The sequence below is a fragment of the Polyergus mexicanus genome, unplaced genomic scaffold (genome assembly GCF_030449975.1).
Source record: "Polyergus mexicanus isolate NDT 795.1 unplaced genomic scaffold, iyPolMexi1.0 SCAF_20, whole genome shotgun sequence".
NCBI classification, from domain to species: Eukaryota; Metazoa; Arthropoda; class Insecta; order Hymenoptera; family Formicidae; genus Polyergus; species Polyergus mexicanus.
Window position 1 is genome coordinate 1,424,677 of NW_027223340.1, and position 20,800 is coordinate 1,445,476.

General features: G+C 33.3%; 1 protein-coding gene and 1 long non-coding RNA gene across 3 annotated transcripts; both read left to right on the top strand.

The window, feature by feature from the left end:
* Nucleotides 1-1,217: 1,217 nt before the first annotated feature.
* Nucleotides 1,218-6,535, top strand: LOC138941628 (uncharacterized). Its single transcript, XM_070311472.1, has 4 exons — nt 1,218-1,345; nt 1,435-2,005; nt 3,650-4,381; nt 6,518-6,535. Exons 1-4 carry the CDS (start codon nt 1,218-1,220, stop codon nt 6,533-6,535), a joined length of 1,449 nt encoding a protein of 482 aa, XP_070167573.1.
* Nucleotides 6,536-7,893: 1,358 nt separating this feature from the next.
* LOC138941866 (uncharacterized) lies at nt 7,894-9,078 on the top strand. 2 transcript variants are annotated; one of them, XR_011448209.1, is made up of 4 exons: nt 7,894-7,956; nt 8,182-8,369; nt 8,459-8,614; nt 8,897-9,078. It is a non-coding gene; the product is annotated as an uncharacterized lncRNA (long non-coding RNA). The 2 variants fall into 2 exon arrangements; XR_011448210.1 differs by having other exon boundaries at nt 8,900-9,078.
* Nucleotides 9,079-20,800: the final 11,722 nt, after the last annotated feature.

A 20,800-nucleotide genomic window follows, 5' to 3' on the forward strand; every position in this document is an offset into this window, starting at 1 on the left:
AAACAGATGGTCGATTTTGTACGACACGTATCAACGTTTCTGCAAAAAGTATTACGGATACGAGTATCTCGAGCCGAGTCTCACCGTCACGCAATTTTTACGTAACGGTCCATTCGTGATCATCGATTGCTCTCGACAAAACGAATCGGTCAAAAGCGCAACCGTGGATGTGAGATTGGAATTCGAGTGTAAGGAGAACGTGCCGCCGAATACCACAGCGTACTGCCTCATCATACACGACCGCGTGATTCAGTACAACCCGTTGACCAATGTTGTGCGCAAAATCACCTAAGGGGAATGAGACGATATAAAATCTGTAATACATCAGGATCAATCGCAGTCTTGTTCTCGACGTGTCGATATAAAAAAGAAAAACGTTATGTCCGTACCAACGTTCGTGGACCTACAAGGATTCTTCGTCGGGATGAAATTCGTCGTAAAGGAGGTGGCGGTGCTGAAAAAGGGGACCGTTCTGGCGCATTACATTTTTACATACTCCCTACCATGGAATCTCCTCACGAAATCCGACAAATCCCGCGCTTCCTGGCTGATCGCGAATCACCATGGATTACGATGGGAAGACGGAAACGTGCCGTACAGCATGGCTAAACGCTTGATTACATCAGCCGTGCTTGGAACAGAAGAGGATGACGAGACATCGACTCTCGTGTACGTTAAGGGATGCCAGAAACGGGAATGGCTGGTGGATTTGCTCGAGAATCTTGCGAGAGAAAATTTAATCATCGAGACTTTGGATGCTGATTACGAAGATATTGAATCTTTAAATAATCTAAATGTTACTAATACTATACGATGCGGAAAACATGTTAAGAATTGCGCATTACAGAATGTATTAAAAATATTTAACTGGTGGTCGCAATACCAAAAAAAATTGTAATATTTTTATAAATAAAATGTGTAAACGTATTTAATGTTTTTTTTTATTTCTTATTCTCCCACTCCTTTCCTCGCGAGTCGTTTCTAAGAATTCTTTGTAACGTTGGCCGTTTCCCCTTCTCCTAAATTTTCAGAACAATAATCTCCCATCGCATCATACGTTGACCGTTTCCCCTTCTCCTAAATTTTCAGAGCATTGATCTCCCACCACATCATACTTTTGAAACATAAGCGTCGCGTATATTCGATTAATTTTTATACGATCAGTATCGCATCAACCGCTAGCACCAACGGTTCACTTCTCATAACCGAGAGACAAAATGTACTCCGCTGAAGGAAGCACCAGCAACGGTTGCAAACGCGCGAATTACTACGTTCCTCGAGACGAAATTAAACCGTGCAAGAAACCACGAGATGAAGTTAAGCCGTACAAGAAACCACTTGATTTGTAAGTATCACATATGTTTTATATATTTATATATATATATTTTTCATATATGTTTTTCCATGCTATTTCATATTTTTATATTTTTTCAGATGCGATAAACCACGTATTTTGGTACGCAGATTTGCTTTGACGCGCACTGCTTATAAATACTTGGATATCGGAATCAGCGTTGGAATAACATCTTACGTGGAACTGCATCTGGGTGATAACCGAGGCAACCGAATTGTTTTGTCTATCGATACATGGGAATCGCTAATGCTGAAACGAGCGGACGTTGAACAACTTGTACAGACGCCTAATCATGCACCGATATGGATTAACGATTTAACAATTGAGATTGTTAAAATAAGTGATGCGAGTGTTGTCAAACTTACGTTGCGCGATTCTTGCTTGTACATGAAATCGTCAACTATATTTTTCTTATTCGAACTCGAATACTGTGTTAATCACGAATATTTGAAGCTGTGCGGGAATCTAGAAGCTGTAAATGATAGTTTCGATCAATTTGTTCGGAGTTTGCAAAGTAATATGTTTGGCGCCGAGAGAGATTCTGCGGTCAAAATCTTGCGCGAAGTCTATGATAAAACATCTATCATAGATTGCGAATTATTAGCTTATGCTGTGGATGAAATTTTGTCTGAAACCTTGAGACGGGGTGATGTATGGTAATATATAAATAAATAAATGTGTTAAAAATGAAAAAAAAATGATTATGTATTTCTTTCGCTTCCCTTCCTTGCATATCCTCCGTACAAACCGCGCGCGATCTTAAGGTACGATGCCGTAATGCGTGGGAGAAGGACGGCGCGAGGCGTTCGCATGAGCGCGGGAAAGGGATAGCGTTCGTAAGTCGGTGCGATGAGTATAGCGTTCGTAAGACGGCGAGTATGAGGGAGATAGCGCGAGGCGACCGCATGCACGCGTGTGGGAGAAGGACGGCGCGAAGCGTTCGCATGAGCGCGGGAAAGGGATAGCGTTCGTAAGTCGGTGCGATGAGTATAGCGTTCGTAAGACGGCGAGTATGAGGGAGATAGCGCGAGGCGACCGCATGCACGCGTGTGGGAGAAGGACGGCGCGGTAAGTCGGTGCGATGAGTATAGCGTTCGTAAGACGGCGAGTATGAGGGAGATAGCGCGAGGCGACCGCATGCACGCGTGTGGGAGAAGGACGGCGCGAGGCGTTCGCATTGGCGTGGGAAAAGGATACGTTCGCGGGAGAAAGAGAGATAATGCGAGGCATGCACGAGTAGGAAAAGGAAAGAAGAAGGTGTAGAAATAATCATTTTATTAAATATAATAATGTTTATTTTACAAAACGTGTGTATAATACAAATGTGTGTGTGTGTGTGTGTGTGTGTGTGTGTGTGTGTGCAACACTTTGTACGTCCGTTTAGCGCAATAATTTGCGAATGAGGCACTATCTTGTCAACACGTTCCGTAAGGTCCTCGCTTTGATCACTCTTGTAATTACTATCATCCGACAATGCGTGATCTTCGTCGGACGATTCATCTAATACTACCTCGAAATTATTATCTATTTCCATTTTTATGCAGATTATCACACAATCTTCCTCTACACCGAACACTTGCCACAACAAAATTTACAAGTACCCGGCGTACCTCTTTCAGTCGATATACGGACCGCAAGCTTTCAAATCGCATACTGAGTTTTTGACACCCTTCGTTCTTCATTATATATTTTTAATCTATCGCGTTATGGTATCGCGAAACGTATCCCGACAAGCGATACGATAAACGGCTCTTCATGGAAAAAGATGAAGAGAGCACCGCGATGGTTCTATCTTGTTTATATTATTATTTATAAATTATCGAGCAGCCGGAAATCGGCGCTTGCATTATATTTCAGACATCGACACCCGCCTTTTGTAAGTACACCGATAAACATGTCCCGACGCGAATTCTAGCAGCCGGATATCGGCGCTCGCCTTATCATCTAATTTTAATGTTACGCGCAATAGTGCGCGAGCGGCTCTTCCTGGAAAAAAAAAAAGATGAAGAGACCACCGCGATGGTTTTATTTTGTTTATAATGTTTATAAATTCTCGAGCAGCCGGACATCGACACTCACCCTTTGTAATACACCGCGCCTACCGTTCCGCCGCGGCCCCCTCCCCCTCTCCGCGGACCCCGCGCCACCAAAATCCCCCTCCGCCCGCGTGACGTCATGCCCCCTCCCGCGCGGTTTCCCCTCGCCCCTCACCCCCCCTCAGAGGACCTGAGTTAGAACCCGCATAGTATTACTACTTGTGTCAAAGGATTTAATGGATATTTTGGTTGTTCAAAGTGCATGCAAGAAGGTGATTATAATAACCATCGAATGCTTTTCCCTGAAATAAATGCAAAATTGAGAACAGATGAAAATTTTATTAATCAAGAAAATGAAGAGCATCATATTAGAAGATCAATTTTTGAGAGAATAAATTTGGGAATGGTAAGCATATTTCCATTAGATTATATGCACTTAATTTGCTTGGGAGTTGTAAAAAAGATGCTTCAAACTTTTATACATGGAAGAATCAAAGCAATAAAATTTAATTCTACAGTTATACAGGAATTTTCAGAAGTTTTGTGTAATATATCTGCATGGATACCAAATGATTTTGCACGGAAGACACGTAGTTTAGAAGAGTTAGACCATTGGAAAGCAACGGAATTAAGATTATTTCTATTATATGTAGGACCAGTTATACTTCAAAATTACTTGCCTCAAAATTATTTGTTGCATTTTAATTCTTTACATTGTGCTATTAGAATATTGTGCCATGAAAGTGATTGTATTAATAATAATGAGTATGCTAAGGATTTATTACTTTATTTTGTTGAAACTTCAAAAATATTGTATGGAAAAGATTTTATTATTTCTAATGTTCATAATTTAATTCATATATCTGATGATGTAATAAAATTCGGACATTTAGATTCATTTAGTAGTTTTTCTTTTGAAAATTTTTTATATGAAATTAAAAAACAATTGAAAAAAGAAGAAAAACCTCTCGAACAGTTACATAATAGAATAGTGAAACGTGTTAAATATAAAAAAACTCGACATGAATATTTTTCAAAACCTCAAGTAGCTCATTATAATTCTAAAAAATCTAATGGAACGAGATTAGCATATGATTACATTTTTTATAAAACATTCAAATTGTCACTAAAAAAAGAGTCTGATAGTTTTTGTTATTTAAAAAGTAATGATATTTTTCATATTAAAAATATTTATAAGTATAATAAAGAATCTATTATGCAAGGAAAAATATTAATAAATCTATGTAATCTTCCACATTATCCCGTCAATTCTGAGTTATTTAACATAAGTGTTGGAAATGAATGGTCCAAATTAAAAAATTTTTCAATTAATGAAATAGACATGAAGGCAATTTGTATTCCATACAAAAATTCTTTTTGTTTCTTTCCCATAATTCATTCATGTGTATAAAATAATATAAAATTATGTCAAATTGTATCTTAAACGTGTACATATAATCCACAATAAACTACAAATTTATAAATTTTGTTTGACTTATTTCTCTTACATAATCCCATTATTATCAGTTTTTAATTTTCATTTATTTATTTTTCACATTTTTAATATCTATGCTCATATAGTTTTTTATTTAATATCATTTTATTTTATTTCTTCCAGTTTTATGTATTGTGTCTAAAACGTGTACATATAATCCATAATAAATTAAGAATTTATTTTGTCTAACTAAAAATAAATTTTGTTTAACTTATTTCTCTTACATAATCCCATTATTAACATTTTTTAATTTTTTTATTTATTTTTTTTTAATATCTATGCTCATATAGTTTTTTATTTAATATCATTTTATTTTATTTCTTCTAGTTTTATGTCTCGCTTAACATAGAATTTTATATTTTAAATATGTTAACAATCTTCTAGACATACATTTTTTTTAATAATATTTTATAGTCTTGATAAATAGAGGGTATACATAGTAAATATATAAATTTGAACTAATTTACATCATATTTTGATCATGATTTGATCTATATGACGTTAAATTAACATTACTTTGACTTCGTGTTCTATCTAAATATTTTGTAAAAAGTTCATAGCAGAAACGTTTTAAAGCTCCTAAGGAATGTACTTCGTCGTATTGTGGGATGAATGGTCTGCGACCATACCATCATCATGGTTGATATTAATATCTAAAGCTTTTAAATGGCCACCGAAAAACGCTAGTTTTGAGTCTAGAAAGAACTTGTTACCTAATAATGATTGGAAGGTTATTAACTATAAAAAATTATTAGGACCTTTTGGTAAATATATATTCAGATATATTATTTTTAATATACATATATTAAAGTATAAATTGCTCATTTAATTTAATCTTTTCTAGATACCTACAAAAAAGCTAGAGAATTTGAAATAGAAATTACAAATATTTCTACGAATGATGAAGAAACATTGTTAACTATAAAAGAAAAAATGTATAATAAAGCATTTTTACAAAAAAGACAAATTAATAAACCATCTCGTTACTGTTCATCTTCCGAGGAGGAAAAAGAAAATGAAAATTTAAGTAAACATTAAATTTTTAGTTTCTACTGCAAACAATTGTATCATTTTCAATATTTATATATTACATATGTATTTTTTTATATAGATAATATAGCTGAAAAGAAAATTAATAAATTATTAATGTACCATAAAAATGATACATCTACTAAAATTAATGAACTAAAAGAACTATGTAAGTATTGATATACAAATATATTGAAAACATTCAACATATTGATTTACAAATATATTAAAAATATTAATATTAAAATAAAATAGGTATTCCAAAACCTCCTATGAACTATAAACCAATGAAAAAAGTTGTTGAAACAAGCTCTGCTCAACACAACATATCCAAAAAATCTACAGTTGATTGCGAATTTGGAGCGATATATGAAAAACAAAAATATTCCGAACTAGAAAATGAAAGACAAATTATTGGAACAGGTATAATTATTTTTTTGTAATTATGTAAATTTAATGAAGTCGATTAGTATCATTAATAAGATCTTTTTAATTTTATTTTTAATTTTGTTTTTTGTTGTAAAAATTTTGAAAATAGTACATGTAAAAATTTTGCACAAACTACAATTTGTATATAAAAATGAGAATATTTTCTATTTACAGGAAAGTCTGAATCATTAAATAATGATATAAACAATTATGAGGAACATGAAGAAAGTCAAATATTATACTTGGATAGCTTCGATATGGAATCTAACTTGGATGTACAAGTAAAAGAAACAAGTGAGAAAATTATTATTGTTTTCTGTATATAGCAGGCTTATTAAGTATATAACAGATTTTATCAATGCCTTTAAATTATTACAAATTTTTCTCTATTTTTATTTCTTTTATTTTCTACACATTTTTCTTTTATAATTTTGTTAATATTGCAAAATATCTGTTAAATATATTGTATGAACTTAGTTGTTAATGTTTAAAAATAAAATATCACAATTTTTTTTTAATTGTAGGATATGGAAGAGAAGGAAGTCACGGTCAAGTTCTCGGAAGCTGAGTAAGCAGCTGACGAGACAGACTGACAAGCGGAGCACGAGACATGCTCCGGTCAGGGACACCACACTCCTCCCCAATCAACGACCTAATTAATTAAGAGATATAATAAGCGCGAGATGCACCTCGCGAGCGGAAGAAAAAGAGACGACTCGAGAGAGACGACTCGCAGACTACTCGCTCGCTCAATATTATCGAAGTACCGTACGTATCGCGCCCGACTATTATAATCGCGAATAAGTGAAAGTGTATTAAATCTTGCAAAATATACTAAATTATACCTAACGTCCGGGAGTGTCTTATTTCGAGCGAGGATCCTAATCCTTTGGGCGTACAAATCCCAAAAGACCTCTTCCTTAGCGGCTAGAGGCACAACAATTTATTTTAGTATTATTTATTTAGATAAATACTGCAAGTAAAATTATATACAATTTGTAGATTAAAGTCAAATAGCAATTAATAAAATTTTAAATTTTATCTAGATTATAATAAATAAAATGATTATAAATAAAATGTTTGTATTTTATAATATTTATATAATTTTCATTATAATTTTTGTTTCTTTTAATAGATGCACAACCAATCAACTATTCACAATCAATATTTCATCTAATCGATCGACAAAAACCAATTATTATCTACGAAGAGGACGCAGAAAATATAAACAGAGAGGGAAAAAAAGAATTGCATGAATTGTGTTGCAGTAAGTATAGAGATAATTGTTTTATAATTAATATTTTAATAAATATATGATTTAATATTATAATAAATATGATTTAAAATGTATTTAGTATTTTTTTTCAATAAATTTTTGTGTTAGACAACTTTTCTTCATATTTTTTACTTTTGAAAATATATAAATAAATTTATTTTATTATTTCATTGTGCATATTAGTTGATTCTCTCTCTCTCTCTCTCTCTCTCTCTCTCTCTCTCTATATATATATATATATATCTAATCGATCGACAAAAACCAATTATTATCTACGAAGAGAACGCAGAAAATATAAACAGAGAGGGAAAAAAAGAATTGCATGAATTGTGTTGCAGTAAGTATAGAGATAATTGTTTTATAATATATATATATATATATATATATATATCAACTAATATGCACAAAGAAATAATAAAATAGATCTATTTATATATTTTCAAAAGTAAAAATACATAATTTATAATATTTAATACATATGCATATTAATTATATATATATATATATATATATATAATTAATATGCATATGTATTAAATATTATAAATTTTGTTAAATATAGATGGTTGTCGCGATGACATTCAAAAGATTATACGATTGTTAATTACGATCCAACAATTATTATTAGATGAACACCCACATTCTTCACAAAAAAATACTACAAATTTAAACTTACCAATTGGAATACCAGAAGCACTAGAGAAATTTAACAAATTAGTAATACAAGACTCCGTATCTTTGTTGCAATATGTAAGTACACTTTATCTAATATGTAAGTACAATTAAATTTAAAAAATAAATGTATATATGTATAATAATAAAATGACATGTTTTTACAGAAAAAATTAATTAAAACTGTAGGAGGGAACGATGCAGAACAACATGTAAGAAACGCACTGAAACTTTAACTGATAATTTGGCGTACAAACTTTCATGGACAGGAAAGAAAAAAACTGTTGAAACGAGATGTATGAAATTTGTTGACGTCATTATCGGTATTTATGTTTTCTTATATTTTATTTTAATATATCAGAATTAATAATATATTAATATTATTTAATTTAAAAGCATTACTCACGCACGCGCGCACATATGTAATGCTATTTTTTTATTTTGTCATTATGTTTTTATGAAAATAAAAATTGATCATTAATAGCAAGAAAATATATTTATACTGAAAATATATAATAAATGTATAACAAAATTTATAATTTATAATTTTAATAATTTTATTTTAATCACTTTATCATTTAATTTTTGTAACAAAATTTTTTCAGAAGTAATCATCGATATTAGAGAAAAAATTTCTTCGCATTCTGTCCAAAACGTAATAAAAAATTGGCTTCAGCATGCTGGAGATAGGATTAATCAAAACTCCAAGAGACACGCCAGTGAAAAGAAGAAATAGAAGAAGAAAAAAGTTTCAAAAATACTTAAAAAAGTTTTTTTCTAAGGCGAAAAAACGTATTCTGTGTGATATTAATTATTATTTTTCTTTATTATTTAATTGAAAGCTGCTCAATTTAATATATTGTTTTTCACAAATATTTACGTAAATGCGTACATTATTTTTTAACGTCAAGCAGCATGTTCGCATACTCAAATTTAGTTTTTGTAATAACGATTTATTTCGTTTACTTTACATTTTTTCATAAAGATATACTTACATTTTTCTTATAAAGATAAAATTGAAATTTTTTTAGCAATACTAAAGTACATATATGGTATATGTATATGCTTATATTTGTTTTTCTTTCATGCAATATTATAAATTTTTTTTATTTTAAATAGAATAAAGCATTTCATTGTCAATAATAATCTATGTGCAATTATATGGCAAATTTTTTATTTTATTATCAAATTGATTATATTATAAAAAGTTATTTTTATTATACAAAAATAATTTAGCAAATGTTGTATTTTGCAAAGTTCTAATAAAATGTTATTAAAAAATGTATACTAAGAGTTATATTTTTCTTTAAATAAAAAAATGTAAAGGGCGTTTTTTAATTCATCGATTGATTAATCCCATGATGCACAAATGTAGCAAATACAGAACTTTGCTGTCCTTGCGCATCATGCGATTGATCAATCGATGAATTAAAAAACTCGCCCAAAAATATAATACTACAAATAGAACGGTTCTTAACGGTGACATTTTTTTGATATTTAAAAGAAGTCAGATTGTGGAATTCTTTTAGATGTCAATTATATGATGTCTTTCTTTCCTCTAAAATCGACGCATTGGAGGACTTATTGATATCATAATATTATCATTTTGATGGTGTTTTCGGAAGTCCGACTCTTAAACTTGAGTACTTTATGAATTTCTTTTGATAACATATTGCTCATTGGGTATTATTCTCAACGAGACTCAGAAATTCGTGTAGTTGCATATTGAAAATTTTCAACGAATTGCGAGGAAGTGAACCCGATTGTTGTCAAAATATCAATAATTATGTAGCTATGTTTCAAATAATGTAAATAAAAACTTTTTTACTTAGAAGGTTATAAGCAGACTAGTATAATGTACATAAACACGAGTGCTCCTAATATCAGTTTATAATACCGAAATAAAAGCATTAAAATTGTCAAACTTGAATTTGTTGTATCTTCTAAACCAATATCGTCCATTATTAGGTTCTTGCGGGGAGTTACTCAGAATACTTTTCTTTACTTATTTAATAATTTACAAAATTATATCAATCGGGGATGTCTCTCTGTCTCTTATATTATTACTCAAATGTTAACTTTAAATATCTCAGAAACTATAAGAGATCGCCGGTTAAGTTATAAGAAAAAGTTACTCAGGGTCATGTCCTTGACAACATATGTCAAGGTCAAAATCATCGGTGAGGTGTAATCTCAATAATATGCATATTTACCACCCATTCTATTGAATAAACACACATATATTTTAACAGTATATTATTACTTCTAAAATGTATTCTAATAAATGATATAACCAAAAGAGATCAAATATTTTTTGCATTTATTGATTTATTAAATATGTTTATACAGGGTGATTCAAAACAATCTTCTGCCCTTACAATGTCATATACTTAACACTATTCTAAGACGATTTTTCCTTTGCCAAAATTTTTTCCGAGGCTTAGTTTTTAAATTATAAGCCAAAATAGTTAACGAATTACGGACCGCGTACACAAGGCAGGCAGGAGCGGAGCAACTCACCGTCCTATACTGGTGATTACGTGAGGCGCTCGCTGCGATTAACTGTTTGCTACATGGGATGTATGTGTGAGAGAATGTATACGCGTATACACACAAATACACATTCTCTCTCTCACTTTCTCTCTCTCGCTCACTGTCTCTTACCTTGTATGTAGAGATTCGTTGCCCTTATACGACTCAATAAGTAATATTTCCGTGTGATACAACGAGTAACTAGCAAACCTTTTTTCACTCACAAATTGTACCACTTATCGAACTTTTATGTATTAATCCACGCACTTTATCGATAAACTGAATTTATTAAAAAAAACGATGTTATTATACGTTATTATATTTTCATATTTTATAGTTTTATGTTTTCGAAACTATCGAATTTACAATGTCGGAGGCTTTAGCCGATCACAGGACACATGATAGCGTCCGCGTCGATCACGCGTAATGTGATACATTCAGTTGTTCGGCAGCCGGCAGCCGGCAACGCTAGTACCGATATAACTTGCTTGTTGTCGTCGCGCAGTTTCCGCATCGAATAACGCGTTTCTTTCTTCGAGATATTTTAATAATTAATCGGTAGTAATCGGTAGATTGTGATTAACCGTTATAATCGTTAATAAATTCAATTTATCGATAAAGTGCGTAGATTAATTCGTAAAAGTTCTATAAGTGGTTCAATTTATGAGTGAAAAAAGTTTGCTAGTTACTCGTTCTATCATACGGAAGTATTACTTATTGAGTCGTATGAGGGCAACGAATTACTACATAAAAGGTAAGAATCAGTGTGAGAGAGAGAGAGAGAGACAGAGTGCATGTGTGCGATCAACTGTTTGCTACACGCGATAGGTGTAAAAGAGAAAGACAGAGAGAGAGAGAGAAAGAGAGTGCGTGTGTGCGATCAGCTGTTTGCTACATACGATGGGTGTAAAAGAGACAGAGAGGGAGAAAGAGAGAGAGAGAGAGAGAGAGAGAGAGAATGTGTATGTGTGTGTATACGCGTATACGTTCTCTCTCACACATACACTCCATCGTATGTAGCAAACAGTTGATCGCAGCGAGCGCCTCACGTAATCACCAGCATCGGACGGTGAGTTGCGCCACCCCTGCCTGCCTCGCGTACGCGGCCCGTAATTCGTTAACTATTTTGGCTTATAATTTAAAAACTAAGCCTCGAAAAAAATTTTGGCAAAGGAAAAATCGTCTTAGAATAGTGTCAAGTATATGACATTGTAAGGACAGAAGGTTGTTTTGAATCACCCTGTATATCGCGAAATAGTGTAACACAAGAAGAAAAGTAATAAAGTGGTTAATAGTTATTAAGAATATCGCGGAATAGTGCAAGGAAGAAAAGTGATTTCTTCTAATCCATATGTCATTGAGCAAAGTTAGATTGTATTATCAAAACTGAGTGAATAATTTCATTTAATCTGTGCATTGTCAATTAACATATTTGTCATAAATACATTGTTGAAAAATGATTATGGAAGATTTTCATGAAAATCTACCATGTCTGACCATATCTAACCATGTTTTTGAAAACAAAAAGTATTAATAGTAATTATATTCGCGAACGCGCATTCGTATATAATGTTTATTTAATTTTACATTTAAATGTAATTAATATATTATTAATATTTTTAGGTTAACTTACATATGGCTGAGCAATGAATTTATGTTAATAGCAAAATAAATCTTGTGAGAATTCTACCAGAAATATCATAAAAACAACAGCATTGAATACATATTTTTATTATTTAGCTTTGAATAATAAAATGATACAATCATATCGAAGCACTTCTATAGTGTACACAAACATTTTGCGGATCTGAAAATTACTCATTACTTTTGGTTCTGAAAATGTGTGATTGTTTATTTATATTTTATATATAAATGTACTTAATGCGTAATTAATATTTTAGATTATTTACAAATGGCTAAATAATGAGGTGCGTATTTATGTTAATATAGCAAAACAAATCTTGGGAATTCTATCAAAAATATTACATTATATACAGTTGATTTGAAAGCATCAGAGTTAGAGCATGAAATAGAAATGTTAAGCATTAGTCAAAGAAGAGAAATAAGATAATAATTTTGTTTATAAATTGTATTATAAAGGTTATTTATTTTCTTAGGAATTAAATTCTCTAAAGACAAGACTTATTGTTAATCTGTTTAACTTTTTTTGATTCAATGGTTGAACTTATTTTTTAAAACCATGAGAAACGTAACAATTGCTGGTTTATTTGGATAAAGCCTTTTGCAATTTGATCTTATCGGAGAGCATTAGTATATCTGTCATCGATAAAAAGTAGTTCAAAATGAGGAGAAAGAATTGGTTAGTGATACAATATAAATATAAATTGCAGATTTTATTAGACGATCGTATAAAAGTTTATAGTAATTTGGCAGCTGCGTTGATTAAAACAAAAGCCTATGATGCAGTTTTAGAAAATATGAAACCTGTTTTGAGATGTCAACTACAAAATATTAAAACATTACTTAGGAAAGGTATTGTAAAAATTCTAATTTTTTTATTTACAATATTTAATTTTTTTAAAAACAAGTTTTATATATTCTTGATTTATATTTTACATATGGAAAATTCAAATATATGTGTATATATATTGTGCGTATCGTAGAAACAATATTGAAACATACAGGCGAATATGTAAAAGTTTATGCAATTTCTCTGTTTCTCTCACTCCACTGAATCCAAAAATTACATCCAGAAATGAAAATATTTACTACAGGATTAATGACTTTAAAAGATAAAATTGCTAAAGTCCCAGACAAAGAAAAGCACCTATTTTTACTTAATTACTGACTTCTATCATTTGCTTTTATTTGCATCTATATTTACTTAATTACTTACTTTTATCATTTGCTTTTATATCCTTTGATGGATTTCAAGTATCTTCAACTACACCTAACACATTTTATGATATAGGTGCGTATCTTTTTCTGCACCTTTAGCAATTTTATCCTTTAAGGTTATTAATTCTACAATAAATATCTTCATTTCTGGATGTAATTTTTGAATTCAGTGGAGAGAGAGGAAGAGATTGAATAAGCTTTTGCATTTTCCCCTTTATATCTCAATATTGTTCCTACGATATACATAATATATATACATACATATTTGAATTTTCAATGCAAAATATAAATCAAGAATATATATAACTTATTTTTAAAAAAATTAAATGTAAATAAAAAGATTAAAATTTTTGTAATGTTTTTCTTAAGTAGTGTTTTAACATTTTGTAGTTGACACCTCATGTTTCATATTTTCTAAAGCTGCATCATAGGCTTCTATTTTAACCAATGCAGCTGCGAAATTATTATAAATTTTTATACAGTCGTCTAATAAAATCTGCAATTTAGTATCACTAACCGATTCTTCCTCCTCATTTTTGAAATACTTTTTATCAATGACAAATATTCTAACGTTCTCCAATAACATCATATTGCAAAAGACTCTATCTAAATAAACCAGCAATTTCTACGTTTCTCATTGTTTTAAAAAATAAGTTCAACCATTGAATCAAAAAATGTTAAATAGATTAACAATAAGTCTTGTCTCTAAAAAATTTAGTCTCTAAGAAAATAAATAACCTTTATTATATAATTTATAAACAAATTTATTACCTTATATTTCTCTTCTTTGATTAATGCTTAACATTTCTACTTCAGGCTCTAACTCTGATGCTTTCAAATCAACTGTATATAATGTAATATTTTTGATAGAATTGCCAAGATTTGTTTTGTTATATTAATATAAATATGCTACTCATTGTTTAGCCATTTATAAGTGTGTAACGATGCATCCCTCCACCGTTACCCGGCCGTCGATCCGCCGGAAGTCCACCGCCCGACAAATACCGGTCGGGCATAATGCAGAGGCGCCGAGCGCCCATTTTTTAGAGAATAAGAAACGTTCCGATTTGTGACCGGCGTTAAGACGCGTGTTTACCCGGAACCGTCGCCAGGCTCGGGTAACCGTACCGACCGTTCCCGAAACCACCCGAGTCGCGCGCGGCGGTTCAGCGTTAAACAATATGCCTTAAAACATTAAGGCATATTACGCACGCGCACCCGCCAAAAAGCGGTATAAATAGGGCACGTTTTACATCTCGAGACCAGATCTTCCGCAACCGCCAGAGTCTGTAAGACGCCTGGAAATCCCGAACGATCCTGACACGCTCAAAGAGAGAGAAAACGGGGTTGGGAGTACCCAGCCTCCGCCGAGAGTTTGCGGCATCTCAGAGAGCGATCCATCCAACTTTACGCAAAGAGAGGAAACGGGGTTGGGCGTACTCAACCTCCGTCGAGAGTTCTCGACACCTTAAACAAATCCGTCCACCTAAGTGCAACGGCGATCATCCAGTGGTAGGGAGTTCCCTGCCATTGACAGGTGTTCCCGTCGGCCGGTGCACTCCTGCATTCCACGGGAAGACCATCCCGGATGAAACTATAATACGTTATCCGCATACCGACCGTAATTCCGCGACCACCATTTACGCAACCAGACTCGCCATTAATACGGCGCGTAACGGCGCTAAGTCCCGTTCAAGGGGAGGATCTAATCCTGCCGCGACACCGATCGACGCAACCGAATCGATACAGGCACGTCTAAGGACCACTCACCGGCCCGACCAAAATTACCGCCCGATAGTTAGCGGCCTCTGTCGAAATCACGACCCGCAAGCGTAATCGATATTATATCGAACCGCCGAAATCGGGCTCCGCACCGCGCATACGTGCATTTAATTCGGATGCACCGCGACCGAGACGACCACACCACTATCCGATTCCGCATCTCACACATACACGGGTGCACTTTTGTCACACACATATCGCCATTCGCCTCACATACATACTTTCCATACACTGTTACATTATACACCTATATTATATATTCGCGCACGCACTCGCTTGCCTATCGTCTCACTCGCACACAACTACACACGTCCCACGCATACATCGTTTATACACATACACTCACTCTGTATACATACATACTTACACGCAATAAATTATATTTTACCTCACATTACTTTTGTTCGTCTTTCGATATCCCTTTCACGAGCCCCGGATCCCGACCGAGTTATCCGCGACTGCCTCGCGAAAGCGGTTTATTACAAGTGACCTAAAAATATTAATTACACATTAAATACATTTATATATAAAATATAAATAAACATTCACATTTTCAGAACCAAAACTAACGAGTAATTTTCAGATCCGTAGAATGTTTGTGTATACTATAGAAGTGATTTGATATGATTGTATCATTTTATTATTCTATATAAAGCCAAATAATAAAAATGTGTATTAATGCTGTTGTTTTTATGATATTTTTAGTAGAAAATCTCACAAGATTTATTTTGATATATTAATATGAACTCATTGCTTTTAGCTATTTGTAAGTTAACCTAAAAATGTTAATTATATATAAATTACATTTATATATAAAATACAAAGAAACATTATATACATGAATGCGCGTTCGCGCGTATAATTACCAGTTTATCGTTATCGAAAACATGGCCAGCCAAAATCTTCAAACATTCCTTCGATTTATTCATAATTGTTTCCCAGTAATGTATTTATCACAAATATGTTATAATTAATAATGCACAGATTCATTCTACTGTAAGCATTCGCTTAGTTTTATTAATGTAACCTAACTTTGCTCGATATGACATCGATTAAAAGAAATCACTTCTCTTTCTTACACTATTCCGCGTTAATAATTTCTTTTCACTTTATCACTTCTCTTCGTTGTTGTATTATTCTGCGATACTCTTATTACTTTTCGTTTTTTTCGTTATTCTACGATATATACTATTATTTTATAACCTTAAAGGTGCGAATTCATGGGAAGCTTGTTTCAGCGTTGCATGAGGGGGGGGGCTCGATTCTTGAATTCATTCACAAGAGAAACGTATGCGCATATTCTGCTCTTACAGAAAAATTGCAAGTTGATTGGCTATTGCATGGCTTTTAGCCAATCAATTTGTAGATTTCTCATAAGAATGGAATTTGCACATACGTTTCTCTTGCGAATGAATTCAAGAATCAAACTCGTGCGTGGTCACGTGATTTCGACTCGACGCTAGCGTCAAGAACAAAAAACTTGATTTTCTCAGCTTCAGCGTCAAGCAGTACTGTTGACCATATGAATAAGATTTTTTTTTTAATCGTGCTTCTTCCAAAATAATGACAGGAAAAATGCGTAGTGAAATCCATGATTGTATTATTTTATGAATATTAGATTTACCCAATAACGTTTCCTACGATAATTTCTTCTTTCGTGTTTTTGTAATTCATCATTTATTAGAACTGCTGCTAAACATTTCTTACATTGCTGATTTCGTTCTGATAATTTTTTCGTACACTCGTTTAACCATATGTAATATTTATTTCTGAATGTAATGATTCACATACGATTACACGTTCGGTATCGACGTTATAAATTCGATGCTAAAATCTTTTCATGCGTTTTTCACAATGTAGCATCAATTTTAATCACGTGACCTATTTTGACGCAAAAAATGAGCGTCGAGCATCAGCGTGAAAAGGCACTAAAACATTTTTTATCTTATCCGCGCGATATATACTCTAGGCCTATTGCACAATACAAAAGTACAGGCAATAGAAACAGGAAATAGAAATTATCCACCAATAGAAGCAGGGAATAGATTTTATTCCCTATTTCTATTGGTGGATAATTTCTATTCCTTGTTCCTGTGGCCTGTTCTTTTGCATTGTGCAATAGGCTTATAACTTTACATTATTATCTTATACATATGCACGTACATACACAACATTGTCTCTCAAGACGTATTTGCATACTCAAGCGAATAATCGTACATGAGCGCTGGTTTGCAGCGCGCCTTGAAGGACAAAATCGCTTTACGCGTGTGCATACGAGCATATGTACGTGAGAGTAGAGTCCTATACAAGGTGATCGAAAACAACTTTCTGTCCTTACAATGTCATATACTTGACTCAATTCTAAGACGATTTTTTCTTTGCCAAAATTTTTTCCGAAGCTTAGTTTTCAAATTATAAGCCAAAATAGTTAAAGAATTACGCGCCGCGTACGCGAGGCAGGCACGAGCGGCGCAACTCGCCGTCCGATGCTGATGATTACGTGGGCTGCTCGCTGCGATCCGCTGCGATTTTCTACATGTGATGGGAATAAAAAAGAAAGACAGAGAGAGAGAGAGAGAGAGAGAGAGAGAGAGGGAAAGAGCGTGTGTGCGATTAGCTGTTTGCTACACGCGATGGGTCTAAAAGAGAGAGAGAGAGAGAATGTGTATGTGTGTGTATACGCGTATACGTTCTCTCTCACACATACACTCTATCGCATGTAGCAAACAATTGATTGCAGCGAGCGGCCCACGTAATCACCAGCATTGGACGGTGAGTTGCACCGCTCCTGCCTGCCTCGCGTACGCGGCCCGTAATTCGTTAACTATTTTAGCTTATTTGAAAACTAAGCCTCGGAAAAAATTTTGGCAAAGGAGAAATCGTCTTAGAATTGAGTCAAGTAAGATTCATATGACATTGTAAGGACAGAAGGCTGTTTTGAATCACCCTGTATAATCAGAGAAGCGACATTATTACCCCCTCCATGCTTCCCATGATCGCCATGTTGGGCTCGCTGCTGTCCATTTGTAATCTAAAATATCTTAAAAATATCTCAGAGATATTTAAAATATTTTTATTTTAAATAACATTACAAATATACTTTTTTCTCACTTACGGTACGCCGGTTACTATTAGTTTGCATGTAGGATTCACTACGTGCAAACTAACCATCAACATAGGGCGCGTTCGACTTAACGACCACAACGCTCGCGTGCATTATCTGTCTTTATTCAACTTTCTGTGAACAACAAAGATAAAATAATACCGTGAGCGTTGCTATCGTTAATTAACGGGTCCGTGGCGGTCAGCCAATCAGCAAGCGGAATTGTCGCTTTTTGACGGCATCGTCGCTTTTCTGATTATATAGGACTTTACGTGAGAGTCTGAAACTTGTGATTATAATGATAATGATGAACGAAAAATATCACAATTCTGATATACGATCATCATTTCTCGGAATTGACTGCACCAATCTTATTCGAACCGGTCACAATCGAAAGCTTGTATTCATGTTATATAATAAAAGTGCCGTTAGATCTTTTATTACGGCTTTAGTTATTAAAATATCTTAATCGAAAGTTTACTAGACCTAAAATTCCGAATAGTTACTTACACGGCAAACCGTTGACAAACTGGAATAAATTTTTTATATACTTAGCACTTAACGACCGCAACGCTACCGCGTCTCTTGATTACATGCATTAAAATTCAGTTAATTTTAGATAATCAGTAATGCATATTCTTTATAATATTTTTGTGGTACATGCATTATAAAAAGTTGTTTTCCAAAAGTTGTTATAAATTATTGTCTTGTTACAATGTGCAATGCATAATAATTTAAAAACATGTTTCTTGAAAAAAAATGTATAATACGACTATTTATACTATTATTTATCTCAAACTGGTTTGATTGATATATTATTATTTCTGAAGTTAGTACTACACTCTTCCTCCAGTATTTGCCAACATTACCATACATCAGAGATGCCAGATTGCAGCCGCAACAGCATGCTTACAGCCTGTGGGAAAGATTGTCTGGCAACGCACACTAAAGCTGGCCGAGCATCAAGCAAAGCTGCCAAAGTGGGATATGGGAACCCCCACCACTTACCGCAGGACTTACTAACACAGACGCAGTGACGATAATGGTACGTCAATGCGTGTGCATGTAAGTTTATGCATGAAGATATGCTACGACAGTGCTGGGATTTACTTGCACATTTCGGCCCGATTCCGTGGCTCACGCCTATTGCCCCCCACTCACCGCTCGTGCGTTAGCAACGAGTCGCCAGATATGCGTAACTAAGGACCGCGACGCTTCGTCTCAGGAGCGTTTATATGTAAGAATGCCTAAATATAATAATAAGACAATACTTTTCTAAATACAGCGCGAAAATTCTTAGAATTAAAAGTTTTTCTTCAATATTTTATAATTCATTGATATAAAATATTGAAGAAAAACTTTTAATTATAGAAAAGTATTGTCTTATTATTATATTTAGGCATTCTTATATACGGACGCTCCTGAGACAAAGCGTCGCGTTCCTTAGTTACGCGTATCTGGCGACTCGTTGCTAACGCACGAGCGGTGAGTGGGGGGCAATAGGCGTGAGTCACGGAATCGGGCCGAAATATGCAAGTAAATCCCAGCACTGTGCTACGACATAGACATAGTATATCTAGACCGTGTGTTGAGGAATGGGAGCCGAGATGCATGTAAAAAAGGACATACTCTGTTTCGTGTCCCTTGCGTTTTCTTTCGCTCGCACGTAGCATGACGAAAGAGAACGCTATGCTATGTACGAGCGAGAGAGAACGCAAGGGACACGAAACAGAGTATGTCCTTTTTTACATGTATTTTTACACCCACTCCTTAAATAAAGGCATACGCTCGGTTTAGATATAGTATGTCTATGGGCTACGAACAGCACTGAGCGTCCTGAGCGATTACGAAAACGCTCGCCGCTCGCACATATTCGGCCGTCGAATTTTCTTATACGCTTGCAATATCACTTATAATGAATTTCCACGCAATATAATACATAAATATAAAAAAAACAGTAGAATAAATATAATAAAATAAATAAATTTCTTTTTCTATTTTTTTATATAAGAAAAATAATCTAATAATAAAATAATAAATAATAAACTATAATATATATAAAAATTTAATAATACTTATTATCAATACTACTTTTAAATAAAAACCGTTTAGTCTTAAGTTTCTTAGCAGCGGATCCTTGATCGCCCATTTTTAAATAGGAAATTTTGGAATAAGAGATTTTAAAAATGTAAAACAAACTAAACACAAAAAGTTTTTTTATTTTATTTTAATA